We start from the raw sequence: 19,618 nt of genomic DNA, 5'->3' as shown, positions 1-19,618 counted from the left end.
GACGCGATGCAAGTTTAAGCGAACCTTGACTTTTATATCTCGAAGCGACAACGAGTAAAACCGATGGGCGGCATTGATCTTCTTAGATTTCAGTCGCGTCTAGCTGTTTTCGTTATTGCATCTTGAAACATCGCTCGCTGCAAGCTAACAGAGAATCGCCTTCTTGCCGATAGATTCGACTTTTTACCGTTGCCGATACCGTGATAGCGATATAGTGATAAATTGGTCGTGGATATCCAAGAGTCGATCGAAGGGTTCGTGATAATGGTAGATACGCGGTGACGAATAGCTTTGCTTTCGCAGGGAACTTTCAATCGGCGTTTCAGAGAATTAGAAAATTGAAACGCCAGAGATAGCTTCGGTTATCTTATCATCGATATTACGATCCGGTCGAGTTCGAGTTCGCCGATGGATTTCACAATCGCGTGCTATTAACTGACTTGCCAGACCAAACGTGCTTTAATAATCCTCGTCTATTTACTCGACCCTGCCATTTCGACGATATTTTAATAAAAGATCAACTCAGTCGTGGTTGGTATAATGTTATTACGTGCGCCGAGCGAGGAATTGATTTTACGACAATGTAAACGGGTCAGCGTTTGCGAGTGCGTTTGACGTTGCACATAGAAATTTCCCTGGTTCAAGATAAATAATCCTGTAGGTCCGTTCCCCACGTGCGCATTGTCTCCGAGTCAGAATCGAACGGCAAACGCAACGAGATATTAATTCTCTTTCGGTCTTCGTTTTTCGATCGCGTTTCCTTTGATACGCTGTATACTCGATTCGATCTCGTTCATCGCGCGTTCCGTTCTAAACCAATGCAGAGTCCCAAGCAGATCGGTTTTCTTTGCCATGCCGGTTGACAAATGCCAAAGACACCGTTGAATTTCAGATGCCGCGGGCAAATTTGAAGGGCTCGTAACAGTTTTGCGCAATTTTATTTGGTTAGTCAGTGGCGGTACCGATACATCGCTTGCGTGCGTTCGATGGTTTCATTTTTTTTAAAAAGAATTGTTTCGCTTTTCGTTGCGTCCAAACGTTGCAGCGCGTACATAAGCCAGAAAAGTCGTTGAAACGTTATCGGTTATTCCAACGAATCGTCAGAGATATTTTTTCTCCAATTACGTCACGGCTAACGAAACGTGCAACTATGTAAAGCAGATTGTTACACGTAGCGAATAATTTTTAACCCAAATGTATAGTTTCGTCGAAAGGGTCGTTCGATCGGCTGGCTTTCGGCAAACATCGATGCCCAGTTACATCCTCGTTTACGATAAATAATTTATTATGTAAACGAACAAGCCTGTTACCTGGATACCTACCTGTGTACTATCGAGGAGACTTTGCTCGGACAATTATCTTAGATAAACATTTGCCGTAAATTATTCGAATAATGGCGAGCACCGAAGCCACTCGTAACGTCGTCATTAAAAGCAACGAGCTAAAAGAACCAGGGTAGGATGCGCGGCCGTGTACCGGCACATAGGAACGATCCATTTAGATAATCTATACACACATACGTGCACGTTGCAGCGTGCATGGGGCCTGTGCCAACAGCTTGCAGCGATCGTTCTAGTTTTTTTTTCAACCATTTTTTTTTTTTGTTTCTCTTTTTTCTTGCTTTTCCATTCGTTCTCCTCTTCCCGCGCCCTCTGTCGTTGATTCCGTAACTACAGTTTCAAAAGGGGAGTCGTACCTTTTTTCCGCGCATGCTTTAAATATATTTCAATAAAAATGGTTCCGAGAGTGTTTTCACGATTCACTCGCCGCGGAACAGCCAGGAATTCGTTCGCTTTGTAAATTACATTCGATCCGAACTACCTCTCTACCTCCTCCCCATTACACAGCCTCCCTCTCTCTCACACGCTCTTTCTCTTTCTCTTGCTTCGCAATTGGTGAATTCGCGGCCGATCGCGGTTAAGCAAATTTGTCGTGAAACGAATTAACCAGTAATTACACCGAAATATTCCTAAATAGCGACGGCTGTTTCGATGCATCGCCTATTGTCCCATTTCATTCGCCAAATTAGGTCTGCCCTTTGCTTTTTTCTCTAACTTTTTCTCTTCTTCTTCTTTTTCGTATAACGCGTTTTATCGTTTCGGTAAGCGGTTCGACGCTGCGTCAAAAAGTTTTACTTTTCGTTGCGAAACAAACGGGCCTCAAACACGATTGTTTCTTTACGTAGCAGATCTCTTGGAAAATCATGGAATACGGCGGATTAAGTAGCGCGTGTTCGCCTGCAATTTGTTTGCCGCTGATCATCAGATTATTCGCATGGTGCTGCGGGCAATTAGTGGATCGTTTACGCGAATCACTCGTTCCTGCCTCTTAGCGTTATCGATCCTCGAAAAATCGATAATAGAAAGCAAACACGCACAACGGGCAAGTATAAGAAATATTTTAAACACCGTAATTTAATCCGTTACTTATCTATCTCTGTTCTCGACTTTATAGAAAATTACGTAGCGTCTTCCGTTAGCGAGTTATGATTCGCAAAATCAGTACTTGATACAAAATTATTTTCAGTTTCAATACATAAAAAACAAAATAAAACTCATTATATTATTTTTTTAATTATCTTGCGAAAGTCATCACATCGTTGGAGGAAAAAGTATAACACGAAGTAGGAATTTTAAAATAAAATTGTAAAAACAGTCGATTCGACCGGTGTGGTAGTTCTATTGTTTAACAAAAAGTAGAAAGATATTAGGAACGTAACCAGTTGAAGCGAACGGCAGGTCGTTGGTAAGGGTTGCTGCCGGTCGTTCGTCCTAGGTCAAAGACTAGGTTAAGTTAGGTGCGATCTCTTATCGGCAGCGAGAAGTAGCGAGTCTACCCACGTTCCTCTTATCTTTCTCGTTTGCCGGTACCCTCCTCTGTTAAACTTACAACCCGACCCACACATACGTGCGATACATATTGTCGTTCGGATGTAAGAACCCGCCAACCGAGTTGCGTTCACCTATACGAACGACCAACCATCGGCTGCCGCCATATATGGCCTCGATGACGAGGTTCACTCGTTTTTTCGCGCCAGTTCTGCCACCGAATCGTTCTCGTCCTCGTTGACTTTTACGACTTTTCGGCGACCATTCTGCCAAATCGTTCGCCGAGGAACGCCGTTGAGGGAGCCGCGTAAAGACACTGCTTTATTATATAAAAATAACCTCGCGACGTAGCCATTACCGTCCGCTCTTCGTCACGACGAATGGTCATTGGCGAATTTAAATTTGGACAAATTTAATCTATGCCACGTAGAAAGCGATTGGTCGGAGGACGATACCATTAATTTGTAGCGGAAGAAGATGAAAATGGAAGTGGCGTAGAAGGCGTATGGAAGCAGAGCCAAGAGAACGAAGGAAGACGATGGGAACGAACTGAGCGCAGAATGCTTGGTTTGCGAGATTCTGCGATGACCAATTTCTAAGATTTAAGAAAATTCGAGACGCGACGATTTATACCGTTACGAACGGTCGTTGCTCGGTTTTTAACTCTATGATCTAAGGAACAGTGGAAAGAAGGTAGGGTTTATCAGGACGACAATGACCAATGGTTGGAATGCAATTACAGCAAGTGAGAGTTCCATTCCACGATCGAGATAACGGGCAAAGTAAACGGTTATTTTCAGCGTGGTGGACGCAGCTCTGGCTGCCTTTCGACCCCGGAATTCGAGGATTTATGACCACGCTCGTTAATCTATCCCGCTCTCTAAACTTCTGACGAGCTTTCGTCGCTACTGTAAACAGAATTAAGAGCGAGTAAAGTTTCCCTCTCCTATCTGCTGGCAAAAAGAATATCCACCGTTACCGGGTCGCTTCGTTAAACAAACTGCCGAGCGGAAGGCCATTCCCGCTTTTTCCAGACCAACCGTGCAAAAGAGGAAGGAAGATACGGGAAGAGGGGGCGTGGCGTGTAGGTGAGCAGCGAGAATGTGCACGATCTCTGAACCAGGATCCGGTTTCTTTACCACTTCGAAAAACTCAGTCAGCTGGACGAGCCGAGAAGCGAAAGTTTTCGAACTCGATGCGTCGGAGTGGCGTAGAGGCAACGAACGAGATTGAAATACCCTCGTTTCTGCCTCCTTCTCGATCCCCAAACCGACCTTCTATTCCTCTTCTTCGTCCTCCTCTTCTCTAGCTTCTCCTTTTTCTTTCCTTCCATCTTTCCTTCCATCTCTCAGTTTTCTTTCGTTCCGCCGCTGCTCGCGACGCTTTTATTCCCCTTTTCCCTTCTTCGTACACAGGGTGCCACGTTCGATTTGTAATTCAGCGAGTTTGAGAGGACTGGCATGCGGGATGTAGAGTTGACGTTGCGCTCAAAAAGTACCGTAGATAAAGTTTGAATGCGAAAGTTACGGGGGCGGGGGTTCGCGCTTATACAGGCGGCGGCGAAGGTCGTGGAGGACTGGGTGGAGCGTTGGAGAGGGTGGCAAAGGAAGGAGATATAAAACCGGCGCACACGATGGGGATCTGGCTCCGATAGGGAGCTGTAAGTACGTTAACTTTGCCGTTTATGTTCGACGAACGAGAAACACCGAAGATTCGAGTGAGAAAAGTCAGCTGGAACACCTCGCGCGCCCTCCACTCGTCCCCTCCAACGCCGATTCTTTACGATTTTCTTCGGCCAGAGTCTGCCACGTGAATTTCGCTTGTTACGCCAGAGATACCGTGCGTTTGACGGGTTTCAGACCCCGTTAAAATATGTAATATTAGTTCCTCTCGTATTTTTTCGTTGTCGGTGACACAGAATTAACGCTTCAACTTCTGTCGACACGCAAATTGCGTTTCTCTAATTATTTGAACACCGTTGCTGACCTAATTTTTACGCTTTCTCGATCGATCTCAAAATTCGACTAATCTCAAAATACGACGACAGTCGCCTGATATAGTCGCTCGTCGATCTCAACTGATTCACCTAAATACAAAGATATTAATAAACGAAAATGTATCGATCTTAGAAAGCGTCGATTAATTCTTAACGGGAACGAAACCGTTACACTGAATTTCTCGTTTGCCAGATAACCGCTACATTCGATTAATATACCATCGATGAATGTACCATCGACGAGTTCCTTCCGACCGAGCCTAATATTCGAAAACGTCCATCACGTATAGCGGCCCGGAATGAAACTAACGCGCCTCGCTTTCTGCTTCCCCTTCGAACACCATCCTTCTTTTCACCGGCTGTCAGCTGTCAAAACGAAAATTCCTCGGCTCGAAACTAACGGAAGATTCGCGACCGTGTCATAAACCCAAGCAAACGCGAGCAGTAGACCATCTTCTGTGTCATAAATCCGTTAATATTCCTTCTGCAGTTGTTCGTTATTATTTTCGTCCTTTTTCTCGGCAGGAACTCGCGTAAGAGAATCTCAAGATTCATCGTGGCCCCGTCGTTTCACCTTGCCGACGAATTGCAGGGAATTTTCGTTGTAGCCAGGAGGATGTAGAGAAGCGATCCGGTTCCAGCCGGAACCAGCCGGTGTTAATTATTAAAAAAATGAAACTCATTAAAATGCGGGAGCGCATCAGCTTACGAGCGAGCATCCATTGGGTACGTTTCGCTCGAGCGGTTGCCACGGTCGGCCAAGTTTCGCGGTAATTTTCGAATATTTCTGAAAATTAATCCAGCTATCACGTTACAAGGGAGGGAGAGAAAAGGCCTCGACCATAGACTTCGAAAGATCTCGCTGGATTTTCGTCCCCCGCGGAATCCGTTTTCCGCAGAACAATTTATTTTCACAGTTTTATCTGTACACAATACACTGTTCGTAAAGTAACGAGGCAATGTTTTTCTTTGTTTCAGGACTGCGACAACGGTCTGGCCCCACTGACACACCGAGGAGCGGTGGTGAGTTTATTTAGTCGTTTACGAGCCGTCGACAACTCCGTCGATGTTCGTTGGTACCGTGGACTTTCGTATAAGACGGTCTTTTATAACGCGATAGAACGGGCTTGAAACATTCTTTTCTTCTTCTTCTTTTTTTCGGATGCGATACACGTATTTCTTGCTTACACACGTACAGGAAAACTAACAGTTATAAAATATGCAAAGATTTACAGCTGAACCGGTACAATCCATGTGGTTTGCGTAACTCAGATTTCTAGCATGCGGTAGAACGTATGTCCCACGTTGTACTTACACTGTTTTACCGCATCTTCCTTTCGTTTCGCAAACGTTTCGAAAGATACGCGACGAAAGATATTCGTAAAAACGTGGCAATTTGATACGTTGATTTAGGGACGATCGGACGGCAAAGGAGACAAGGCGGCCGAATAATTCGATCGACCGTAAACGAGTGATCAGAATTAAATTCGAAACGGAAAATTGGAACGGGGCGTACCTTTAAACGGATACGTAGCGCGTTGGAAGAGCCGCGGGCCAGTTCAAGCGTTAATTTTTCGAGTAATGACAACTTGGCCGTTCGCGTTCGTTTCGCGCCGCTCATTAGCGTAATTGACGTAAGCCTCTCGATTAACGAGGGTATTTTGTAATTGCGCGGGCCACGGAAAGATGAACGGACCGGCGATAAATTTTCGGCGAGAGTGGCAGCGAAATAAAGATGTTAAAGCACGACTGTCAGCCTCGTAAATCGTTGACTCGTTTCACTTCACCCCGCGCCGATACTTTTAACCCGCGTGATACGCGCACTCTGTTGCAGCTGGATAACGAAATTTCCGTGGTTTACGATTTCCTAAATTCGAAAATTCTCATTTCCTCGTGCTACCGTGCCAGCCTCGATTCCAGCAACGTAACGTCGACGCGTACTATCGTAGATCCACGTGCTTGACGGACGCGAGAGAAATTCTCGCACAAATTCCAGATATCGTCCCGGTCTATCGCACCCATGTATCCGGAAGATGAAAACGAAAGGAAGACGAGACGATGATTTTTTATACGCGTCGTCGGGCGGAAAGTTTCCCGTCGTATGCGCACACATGTTACGAGATTCCAGCGTTATGTCCTTTCCGGACCATAGTTACGTATACAATGTAGGTCGCGTACAATACAGCGTAGTTTTTGACGTTAACCACGTTACGCGGATTCGGTTCTATTGCTGGTTCCAACGAAACGAAAAAAGAAAAAGCGAAAAAAGAGAGAAGAATGTTTGAAAATCGAACAACTTGACCGCTTTGTACCGAGAATATTACAAAACGATTTTCCCATCGCGCGATATTTGGTTAATCGAAGCGACTTTGATCGATCGTTAACGAGTATTACGCGTTTCAACGAACAAACTTTCTCGCAAGCTTTCGGTGAAAGTGGAAAAATGAATAATCAGCCCGGCTGGAAAAAGGATCCTCCCCGTTGTTTCGTATCGAAGCCCTCGGAGGAGGACGTTGAAAATATATTTTATCGTAGAAACTGAAATATTTTTTGATCATCGTTAAACCCGATCGCGCCATCAAACGTTTCGGTTCGTTTTCCCTGGGCACATTTTCGCCAGAAACGGATTAAGAAGTAACGTATTCCGTTAGGCGCAGTTCCGGTAAAGTCCTTTTCCCCTGACCGCCGATACCCGGTGGCTTTCGTCAAAAGCTTCGCCGGGGCTCAAGCACGCGCGCACCACACTTTCGACTTCGTCGTAAAAGTTAAATTGCCTCGGTTTTCGTGTCATCTGTGAATTTTTCACTTCTCCGTTTCACGCGAGCACCCTAAAGGACGCGCGTGCGCTTCGCCAAACCTTTCGGACGTCGAGTTTTAACGTTGATTCCGGTCCTCTTGAATCCGGCTCGTTCGAAAGGGATCGCCTTAATTGAACATTCGGTGTCTTCTGAGTGGAGGGTGGGTTGGAAGGAAAGGTTTATACGTTAAACGAACCGACGCAGTTCGATGGAAGAGGTTTAACGGGAAGACGGAACGAAAGTTCGATCGGATCCGTCGATGGTGAGCTTTGGAGTCCGGCCTCGATGAAAATCCACGTCCCGCCGTACAGCGAATCGCATGTGCCCATCCGACTCGTGCTCTTCACAGGTATACGTGTACGTACCACATACCTCGGCGATCGATATTCGATCGCGATTTATATATACGCGTTTCGGTCCGGATTCTGGGTCGGCGTTTCTTCCTTTTTTTTTTTTTTTGCGTTTACGGTCGATATAATCGCGGTTTGACCGCGTGGTTTTACCTATATCGGTGGTCGATATGAACGCGGTGGACCGGAGTATGAAAAATATTTGGGGAAAAACTGAAGGAACGGTGGTGGTGGATCGGTGGAAAACAGAAGCAATGCGGTGGAAATCGAACGAGAAAAAACGCGGGCTATGGCGGAATTCGAAACGAGAAAGGACGAGAGCGGGTAAGGATATAGAGCGCGCTGTAGCTACATATGCTTTATCCGAATTTGTAGCTCACGGTAAAACCGGGTAAAACGTTAGACTACGATCTGTCGTACGAATCAGCTTGGGTTTATTTATTGATACTGTGTAATTCTTCTCTTCCTTTGTCACCAAAGGAGATTTAACACACGCGCAAATTCTTTCATACTCCGTACGTGAAACGAGACCCAACACGTACCGTGTGTTGTACGTTCCTTTTCTCTTTACCCGAACTTCTAAAAGAAGAAAGAAGAGCAACGAAATGAGAAATCGTTGGCCTTATTCGTAGGTTAAGAATCATTGATTCGAGTTGGAAACAGATTCCCGGGGATGCAATCTCGGGTCTATATAGGAACGCACGACACGGAACGAAGCTGATCAGCTCGCCATATCCAACCGGTAATTAACCCTCGAATGATATTCGTGCTGGAAAGGAAAGTTTAAATTGTCTGCGCGCACGTACGGGACAGTTCCATCGGGGTCTTTTTCATCGTCGTATTTCAGACGTCGACGACGAGAGCTTTTATCTTGGAAACGTATGCAGCAGTTATGCGAATTTCACGCGAGCATAGACGAAACGGAAATGGAAACTCCGTTCGTAGGACGCAGACAAAACGATCCATCGAGGATCAGACGGCAGAGAGGAGAGGATGCGCATACTGTGGCGAGACAAGACGGCGAGATGGTTAACGTTTGAATTTGATGCTCGTATCTAATTCTGTTTAGCGGAGTGATCGAGATACGTGGACGCGGTGCATCGTGTAGGAAAGTTTAAATTATCCTGTCCGCCGAGAGGAAGCATCCGCTTCTCCGGGGAAACGACTACGGTTGGCCGAGTCTGATTAGTTCGCCGGTCCCTGCTTCGTTTTATCCTCTCCTCCATCGGTTTAGTAACTACTGTGCGCGGCTATGGACCAGAATCGAGTAGGTAAGGTGTTGTAAGGTGCCTCTCCTTTTCGGCCAGGTTGGCCAGAAATTGCGAAAAGTGGAGGATCACCGTTGGTTCTGTTCTGAATTTCCTTTTCAATATCATTTCCCCTCTGCCTGGCTGCTTGTTTCCCTTTCCCTTCTCCCTTACAACTCTCCTCTAACTCTCTTTGTTACTACCCTTTCTCACTTTCAACTTGTTTTTAGTCTACCTGGTACTCTTCTATCGTCTTCTCCCTATTGGTTGGAATCGTCTGTTTAATCAGAGTTCTCTTGATGAACCGGTTGCGTCGGATGAACCGGAGATCTGTATCAATTTTCGTAATGAGTCCCTTCGAGGCACGAAGCTGCTTTATAGATATTCCGGGTAAATGGCCTGCGGGGACAATGCGTTCAGTTTAATTAATTCGACGCGCGAGACCGTGCACTCTGGCTGTCTTCGCCGCTGTACGACAAACGCGTAATAGCTTGCCTCTTTGTTCGACCGCGGAGCGGTCGTTCATTAATTCCCAACTTGCGACGTGACCGCAACTTTTTCATCCGATTTTTCCCTAACAGATCCATTGCACCGATATTTTTTCCTAATGCAGTTTGGCATCGCACAGGCCATTGGCCTTTCGCAGCGGATCGTAAGTAAGAGCATCGTTCCTCTAAATGGTCGTGGAACAGGACTTTGATCAGTTTTCCTATCGATCATCGAGCAAGATATATGTTTAGAAGATATCGACTAGGTTTCTCTGTGTCGAGGATGACTGGTACATTTGTTTATCTTTAAGTCAGTTCCAAGAATCAGTAGGGTTGGTTAGGGTCAGTCGATGTTCCAAACTGTAACGCTGTATCGAGTGCAAGGCACGACAGATTTAAAAGTCCTCTATGTAATCAAATTCAGGGCTCGAATAAAATTTTGATAGAAATAAGACGCGTACCTTGGTGAAATAGCGCACGGAATACTATAATCCGCGCTAATATTATACAAGGCAGACTATTATAAGGAATTAAAAAGCCAAATCGCCGTTAACGCAGCACCATCGTAGATGCATTCGCGTATCGTGCTTAAAGGACTGCGGTAAAATTGCATTCGCATTAAAACGCGTGCTGTAAAATGTCCGATCGGCCAGCAGCCGCCTGGCCAGCGCCTTTTAACGTCAGCTCGAAAAACCAGCCACGGCGAAATCGAGGGAAAAATAAACGAGACGAAACGGAACGAAATGAAAACGAATTTAACTATCCACGAGCCATTCGGTTGCACAGGCCAATGGCTAGTGGGGCTGGCCTGTAGGGACTCGTCTTTTTTCTACAATCGTCTCTGTAAAAGGGAGATAGAGATTAAAAATTCTGCGTTGCCATGAACCCATTACCTCTTGATACGTATTCGCAATTAACGTTTTACTCTTCGACTTCTCGTATCAGTTTCACCCCATGTTCGGAGGGAAAAGCTTTTGCTCTTCGTTTGACCGTTCGTTCGTAAACAAGAACGGCTGTCGCGCGATAAATCTCGTAGATTCGAAGAAAAAAGCGAGAGTTCGCTATTGGCATTCGAACGTTTCGACGTGTTTTACTTCGGACCGGCTCGCGGTATTTCGTTCCGCGGCTGTCGCCGGCAACTTGGCGCAGATTACGAAATCATATCGACGAGAGGGAGACGCGGGAACGTGGAGCACGATGCCAGCAACACAGAAAGGAGAGAGTGTCGCGCGACGAAAGAATCCGATGAAATACGGTAAGGAGGTCGGGAAGTTGCGAACTCGCTTCTTGGCGAGACGTCGCCGTTTTACGTTGATTCGCGCTCGAGCGGTGAGCATTGTCGGTAGCAGATGCAGAGAAGCGACATTCTGTCGAGTTTCTGCAATTCGATTTGAATCTCGTAATACCGAAGTTTGCAGAGTTCACGGAAGTCGAGATAATTACGGTGCTGTGCTGATTTCATAGACGCAAGGTGGTCCTCCTTTTACACACCGGCAGGGGAAAGGATATCGTTCAGGCTTGCTAGCCATTATCCACCGATAATGGTCGAACGAGGCCACTTTTCACTTGACTCGCAAACGAGAAATTCATACGTTAAAGTATAATTAACGAACAGAAAAATGTACTATTTCGTACGTAAAGTTAAAACGAGTTAAATCTCTGTCACATTTTCGCATAATCCGCGCCCGACTTTTACAACTCCTTCGTCGCATTTACAGGGCTTTCGTTTATTTCAACGAAATTTTAATCGTTCTCGAATGAACGAGATCAAACGAACTTCTGTCGATTGAATTCCTACCGTAATGGACGAAAAATCATACGGAGAGCGAGTGCACACTGGATACCTACTATACGAATTCCGACCACATAGATTATTTATACGCACTTTAACGAACTATTGGGTTGCCAACCGAGCGATTGAGGATTTTGTCATTACCATCTAATTACAAAATCCGCAATAACTTAGTTGCCAATTCGATACACATAAACTTTTCTCTTCTGCGCGGATTTTTCCTTCTCAAACGAGTCCTCTTACGACAGCCTTTATTACGGCAGCAATTCAAAATCCATATTAACGATTTCTCAGCGCGAAATAGACCGATCAATTTCTGCCTGCCACCGCGTTCGTTGGAAGAGTTCTAATTATCCGAATCGTAATTGGAAAATAAGTCGGTGGTTCTCGTTGGGGCGAATCGAGTAATTAATATTCTTCGGTTCGCACGATATACCGAAAGTATCGTCGATAGTCGGGGCTAATGCAGCCCGCGCTATTTAATACCCCCCGAGGAGGAGAAGTATACAGCCGGTATCGTAAGGGCAAAACTCAATTAACAAAGTGGCTCGTCATCTTCTCCCAGGCCTCGAAACTAAATCCGTTTAATGCACTTATCTTTGTTGCCGCAGCAACAGAAAGCACTTGAAATCCGTTTAATATACTTATCTTTGTTTCTGCAGCTACGGAAAGCGTTTCTGCTTTTAACGTGTATTAACTTACACGCGAAAGCGAAAGCACGGCTATACGAAGCACTGTTTCAGCGTAACCTTATTAGCGCTACGAAATTAAGTGCAGACGTCTTTTCGTATACTTTTCCTCTTTTAAACCTGCACGTTGTTTTTGCACTCGCGTTACATCATCGTTTCTCTTTCCTTGTTCCGGGAATTAATTTACTTCGACGTATCGCAGACTCGCATCGACCAATTCCGAAAATCATTCGCGAGACTCGTTTGGATCAGCCATTCGATGATAATTTCGAGAGAGAAAGATTTTGGGTATAGATCTCGTTGAACGATAGTTGATACAGTATCCTAGACGAAAGGCAGTAACGTACGTACAGAGAGAATTTAGATAGAACAATACTGGATGTAATTGCAGCTGTTAAACGATGTAATATGTTTTAATAGTGTATCACGGTAATGGTATATTAAATAGCATAATGCTCTGTAACGATGTGATACGTTTCATGTTCATAAACTAGTCATAATTACTAAAATCCCAAGCGCCGTGCAAGCTCTTTTAATACCTTAATAACGAAACTATTTCGCAACATAGTAGGAACAACAGGTTGCCAAAATGCTTTCGTAAAAATTGTGGAACAAACACGCGTCACGAAGATCAACAACGTACGAAATCATTGATATTCCTTTTAAAATATTATACGACGATAGAGATGAACGTGGATCGCGGTTTGATAATAATTCGAAAAGTTGATTACGAAGAGAGAGAAACGAAAGCGAGAGAGAGAGAGAGAGAGAGAGAGAAATCGCGAGAGAGAAAATACAGGGTAAAACGAAAAAGCGAGGAATAATTACGTGTCACGATCGAAACGACGTGACGCTCCGTTCCACGACGGGTGTTAATTTCATGACGAGAGATCTAATTTGTTCTCGTCAATTTACCACGCTCGAGTATTTCTCTGTGTTTACATTAATTCTCGTAAAATGGCATCCGGCCGCTCTGCCGGCAGTTCGTCACACGATTGCGTCGACGTTCTTTCCGTGCTCGTGCTGCGAGCCGAGTACTTACACTCTTACGCGAGGACACATTTGCACTCTTACACGTTACGGAAACGAGAGGAAAGAGGAATCCGCGTCAAGAACGCGTCTATTTCACGCCTACTTTATTTCACACGGCATTGCATCCGGATCCGTTCTACGACACGAGCAACAACCCGTGCTGCCATTTTCAAAGACACGAACGGAAGGAACTCGCGTATCCACTGCTTCTTCATAGATCGCTTTTCTTCTTCTTTGTACGCGAAACGGAACGAAACTCGGAAGATCGTACCGTTCGAGCGGAATTCTTTTGGTCTTCGTGAAACTGTATCATCGAGCGTTCGAAAGTTTGTTCGAAACGTCGAGTGTGTTTAGAGCGTACGCGCGGTATAAGAACGACGACCGTTCCTGCCTCTTATCGATTATTTGAATCGATCAAAAAATATTTCCAAATGATTTAGAAAGATATTTCTTAGTCGCAAAGAGCGGCAAAGGCCGTATAGAAACAAGTTCAAAGTACGTCTTTCTGACTTTTCCGCTGACTCTTGTCATCTGTCGATTCGAGTCTGACCAAAGTTCCTCGTTGGCAAGAAGACACGTCAAACTGGTATCCGCGAATGGTATTGTATTCGACTTGATCCGTGCCGAACAGAATAAACTTATCTCGATCGAGGTCGGAATAAACTTCAGGAGTTGGTCGATTCGTAAAACTCGATATCTCAGAGTCGACGAGAAGAAAACGTTCTCGCGAAACCAACCGGAATGTCTTCGGTTAAAGTTTGCATAAACGACACGTCGTCCGTCGATTCTCATCGTTACCTTCGGTTCTTCTTACGAATCCAATCAAACGCACGCTCTTTCGTTACACCGTTTAATCCCAAGAACGCGAAAAGAGCGTCGTAATCGACCGAGCATTACCCTCGAGAAGCGAAGTAACGCGATCCTTCGAACCGATACCTTTGGCGAGCTAACTTTGCCGGAAAAGCGTTCGTACCAACAGGGGTGGAACACGTCGCGCGATAATTTGTCTCGTTTCCGCTCACGAACGCACCCTTTTCTCACCCTTTTTCATCCTTTCGCGTCGCGTCGCTGCTTTATTTTCTTCTCTTCCATTTTTTTTTCCTTTTTTTGTCTCTTTTTTATTACCACGACGCCTGCTCGTGTCACGAAATTATTTCACCGCCAGTAGTTACTCTACATTCGGTACAGATATCGCACGCTCCGGTCGGATAGCTGAAACGAGGGCCGGACAAGAATTATCACCGATGACAGCTACGGGGAATTCACCGGCCAAAGGGATAAATTGGTTCGAAAGCCTCGCCTCTCTCCGTCGTACAGTTGCCATCTGGACGGACAGTTAGAGCCCCGCGTTCGCTGCTAATGGCAACAATTTATTATTTTCAACTTTCCAACAGGACGGTTCGCCTTTCGCTCGGCCCGTATTCCCTTTTCTTTCTTTCCATCGGTGAACCTGTTATGGGCGATCAATCGCGCCGCCCGGATTCGTACAGGGCTTCGGCCGAGAATAGGCATACGGTCGAGGGTTGTAATGAAATCGGACCAGCCGATTGGACCGGAGGATATCGACTGACTTTTTTCCTTTGCCTACGTGCTTTGCCTGGTCGCTCAGAGGGTGATGATCGGTCGTACAATCGTTAGTTAGACGTTATCTAAGGACGTTTCGTCGTCCGCGTAGGGTGTCCTTCCGTGCTAATAACATTCGGTGACAAATGATCCTGTTACGGTACTATTAAGGCGCAAGATTTTCCCCTTTCCAGGTAAACATCTTAGGAATGGAGTATACGGAATAGAAATCCCAGAACGATAATTCAGTCGATGAGATATCGTTGAAAATCGTGAGCATTTCGTTCGTAATACGATCAACCTTTTCTCTTTTATTCCGCGAGAAATGTATCGCGATACGGGTTATTAGATCGGAGATGCAAGATTTGCCGCGCAAAATAGTAAGCAATTGCAGTTGACGCGAATTCGGTTTCGTTTCCTGACAGCGTAATAACACGGTATTGCTTCCTTTTCGCCTATATCGTTGTATATACATATACCGCGGCGGACCAAAATAATCCCCCGCGCGCCATTCAGAATTTCCATTATTATCTTGATTATGCAAACAGATTCTAATTGTCGCTTGTAGCAGCCGGCCTGGCCGCCGGTTACACGGCCGTACCCGTGTACGAGTGGCGTCGAATTACCAAAACGTCCAACTTTAAGCACCCCTGCCATTCGCCCTGTGTGTGCATCTATGTGTGGCCAACGTAATAACAGAGCGCATGAAGTTGCCGGTCTCTACGTATATATACGTACGTCGTGTACATAGTACGCGCTCGTGGAAGGAATTACTGCGCTGCGTGTTGCAATTCCAAATGGCTGGAATAACGTAAGGGTCGTCTTGAATACGGGCACAGAACCGAATGTCGGGCTAATTGGCTGCGGTGGTAAATTGGGCCAACGCTTTTGCGCGACCTCGCGACACCCTCTTTCCCTCTCGCCGACTCTCCATTCTTCGATTAGCGAGGTAGCGACAGCTACCTGCAGGAAACGCGTGAATCGTTCGATCGCTCGAATAAAGTACCCTATCTCTTAATGCATTGTTCCAGATAAAAGATCGGTCGAAAGGACGATCGTCGCGACACGATCGATTCAGGAGAGAATTTCGAACGAGACACGATCGCGAAGAGAACGATCGCGAAATGAATTTTTTCATTTTAAGATCGCAGATCGAACGATGGTATCGTTTAAATTTCTCTCGCCGATTCGAGAGGCCATCCAAGTGCGAATGAATTTAGGATCGTGTAAAATGAGAGACTGCAGATGATTGCTGACTGTTGTGGTTTACCGATATCTGTGTGTTTCCGTTGTACGAGTTGATGCGTGCGTTGTGTATGTTGTACCATCTAACTCTCTGCTCTATGCTGCAGACTACGCGCGTTCCCGTTGTAACTCTCTGTTCTCCCTACTACTTTGCACGGTTGTTGACACCGTGACTGCGATAGTACAACGATTTGGTAGACTCTGTTTGAAAACTTTATGCAAATTTTACGCATCGAACGTTTCACGAACGACACTTTGATTTGAAAAAGTCCTACTAACGTATAACGAGAATATAATTTACTGAAATATCTTAAACAACGTTTTGTCCTTCGATTATGGAAGATCATTCGCCGTAGCGCGTATACGATATTTAACTCGAGCAAACGAAGTCGAAAAATCATATTTAACTCGGCGTGTAATTTCCAGGGCGATGGATTTCCAGCGGCCGATATGGCGTCGGCCAATTTCAATTTCACTCTCGTTATCGATCAGTCGGTGGTCCGAAGTGAGAGTACGTACGGTACAGCTGTACATCACGCGGAATTAAAAGTTCTCGACTCGCAGCTGGAATTTGTAACAACTCCGGACGAACTCGTGCCACGTTTTCTCGCGTGGTAATTCGTATTCCTGCCAGCGTACGATTCGTAGTATCAATTTTGGGGAAAGAAGAACTATCGCGAGTTATCGCTATCGTGTATTCGATGATAATACGTTCGATGATAAACACGCGCGTCGTATTTTGTCGTTTTCCTGCGTTCCAATTAACCGTAAAGCTATCAAAACAGCTGAAACGATCAATTTTTACCGTCTCATAAAAATCCCATAAACTAGCAACGCTGATTTTTGGAAACTTGCACGATTTTTCTAAAATACGTCCATGGGAACTTACATCTTTCTCATAGTCTTCTTATTTCCATTTCCTTCGTGCACGCTGTACACTTTGGTCGACCGTACTAATCGTAGGGTGGTTGAAAAGGCGACATTAAACAGAGAACCATACCCAGACTTAATTTCGTAGGCTGCGTCTGTTTGAGTAGCGCGTTCGCTGGTTGCCTGAATTCTTAAACGTCGAGGGTTTATCCAGAATTCGATGATTACGATTTAGAGGCTCCGTGTGGCATACAAATAGGTATACGTGACTGGATATAGGTATACGTGACATTCGAAGAATCATTAATTCCAACGTAATCTCTTAAGCCTGTGCAAACTAAAAGGATCAATGGTGCAGCAGATTAATTAACTCGATAATTCTAAAACCGAAGCGTACGAAACGACGCGTATAAAATTGCAAAAGCCTACACGCCCTAACACTTTCACGGATCAGTACGCTTTACGGTAAGCTGCTTTTCGATTTCGTTGAAACCATATATGTTGCGAAGCGTGAAACGAAAACGTCTGCTCGTCTTCTTTTAATTCCGCGTGATACTCGAACGTGTCACGAGCCTAGCCCTGGCAAAGAGAAGAGGGCGTAAGAGTAAGCGTGGAAGGTAAAGGGACTGGCAAAGGACGGCGGAACGGTAAGTAGGAGGAGAGGAGGAACAGAGGGTGAGAGAAAAACGACAGAGACGGACGACTTTGGCATTTATCCCTTATCCCGCGGCTAAAATTGAACGCGAACGAAATTTCTGTCGCGGGATGAGGTTCGCGACACCTCGAGGGGAAAAAAAGGGCAAAGAGAGGACTGGAGGAAAGGACGAGAGAAAAGAAGGTAATTGGTCTGGATAGGGGGAGAGTTTCGGAGGACTCTCATTGCCGGTTTTCAAGCAATTCTAGACAAAAGCTTTTGGCCAACCTCGAGCCCGCGTGCCTCCGTAATCCTCCGGTTCTTAGTGTGTTCTTTCGGTTAGCCCGCAGCGTCCGCGTATTCGAAAGAAGTTTTCAGCCTGTTCTCGACAAAGGGCGAAAGAGTTCCGTTTCTTCGAGGAAAACAAGCGACCCGCTGGTACCTTGAATCTTGCGACCGTTTATTATCAATATTTCGACTCTGAGAAAAGGACAATTTTTCGCCTGGATATCTAAGGGAGGCAGAGTCTTTTAATTCTCACGAATACACGGACGACGAAGACGTTCGTAACCCGATAACGTTGTATTTAAAGGCAAACTGCTCAAATTCTTTTTTTCCCATGTTTCGGGAATTATCGACGGCGAGTGCGTTAATTTGTCGGGTGGAAATCGTGAAACTTGTTGGTCGACCATATACGTAGATCCGTTTGAAAATTCCAAGAGTTATCGATAATCGCTGATCTTTTTCGTCACGCGAGCTCGATGTCGTAGTGGCATACAGGAAACGGTTGACGCATGTGGGTTACGCGGTCGAGGATTTTTCGATGAACATTTCGAGGGCGCTTCGAGGCTTCGAAGAAGAGGACAGTATCGACTAACGATCGGCTATCGCGGAATTACGAACACTCGTACGGTAGGCCGATCAAAAAGATACTATTGATGCGGTGTTGGATGAAATAACTCGTACGTTTTAACCGGATATCCTTCGTTATTTATTATCGCGAGGAAAATATCTTAAGATAGGACGATACCTATCGTTATTCTTCCGCTACAGTTAACACTACGATTATCGATGACCAAAGTTTATAAATCTATAAAAATCCTTTGAAAAATTATCCTTCGTCTTCTTACAAGCTCGATGTATTGCTTTAATATTACACCGAGAAGATGATAGAAATAACGTGACACCACCGAGACAGCGAGGGCAATTATTTTAATAAGTTGATAAATCTGCACGTTTTTTTTTGGAATATAAACTAGCCTAACTCTACTCGGTATGAATAGAAAGCTATAAGTTGGAACGAGCAATTAATTTCGTTCCGGTGATTTCATCGTTTAGAGAATTCAATTCATCAGACGAGAAACGTTCGACGGAACTATCAAATTCTCGCGAGTGCTCGTGAAACCTGGTCATTCAGGCATTCAGCGAAAGCTCTCGTAAATTAGAAAAATTAACCGCGGCTCGTTAGATTTCATTGGCGCAGCAGGGCTCTTATTGCACTCGAGCTGGCTCAAAGCTTTCGATCGTTCTCGTTCAGCTCGATGCCTGGTCAACCTGGTTTCGAATTAACGTTTTCATTTGTTTCGCCGCTTTCGTCGGTCGATACTACGTCAATATCGATACGTGTTGCTTGTCGAGGAAATTCACGCAGCCTGCCATCACGCCGATAATTCCACGTTCGATGATACGTCGTTCCATATTCCCTTTGTCGTCGACGAAAGGATTTCGTTGTCATCAACTCGGTGGCGGTTGAAGCTATCCCGGGATCAATGATCGATGATTTATTCGATTTAGCTGCCTCGTAAACGTACTACGATCCCCTTCGAATAGTTACGTAATCGTCGTTGTCCACGCGATCCAATTAAGGCTACGGTTGATCATGAAACGTGATACGATTCATAATTGTGTGGGTACACAGTCGTGTCTCTCGTGAGAAGTCGGTTGACCGTTGTGCTTCAAGTTGCAAATTCAGATGAAACTCGGCCAGAGCGAGCTGTAAATTCGTAAAGAGGTCTGTAGCCGGTTCGCGATGGATCTGCAGCTGTGAACAACCGTGGAATCTGGGTGAAGTTTGATAACGCGCCTG

General features: G+C 45.3%; 1 protein-coding gene across 1 annotated transcript in view; it reads left to right on the top strand.

The window, feature by feature from the left end:
* LOC117210973 (B-cell receptor CD22) overlaps positions 1 to 19,618 on the top strand; it is a 314,738-nt gene that overhangs the window by 73,394 nt on the left and 221,726 nt on the right. Inside the window, exon 3 of the mRNA XM_033454474.1 lies at positions 5,803 to 5,847. Within this exon, the coding sequence (XP_033310365.1) occupies positions 5,803 to 5,847 (45 nt within the window). The remainder of the gene's footprint in view (positions 1 to 5,802; positions 5,848 to 19,618) is intronic.

The sequence above is a fragment of the Bombus bifarius genome, unplaced genomic scaffold (genome assembly GCF_011952205.1).
Source record: "Bombus bifarius isolate JDL3187 unplaced genomic scaffold, Bbif_JDL3187 scf7180000008213, whole genome shotgun sequence".
NCBI lineage: Eukaryota > Metazoa > Arthropoda > Insecta > Hymenoptera > Apidae > Bombus > Bombus bifarius.
Note: the sequence above shows the minus strand (reverse complement) of the source record. Positions and strands in the feature narration are given on the sequence as shown.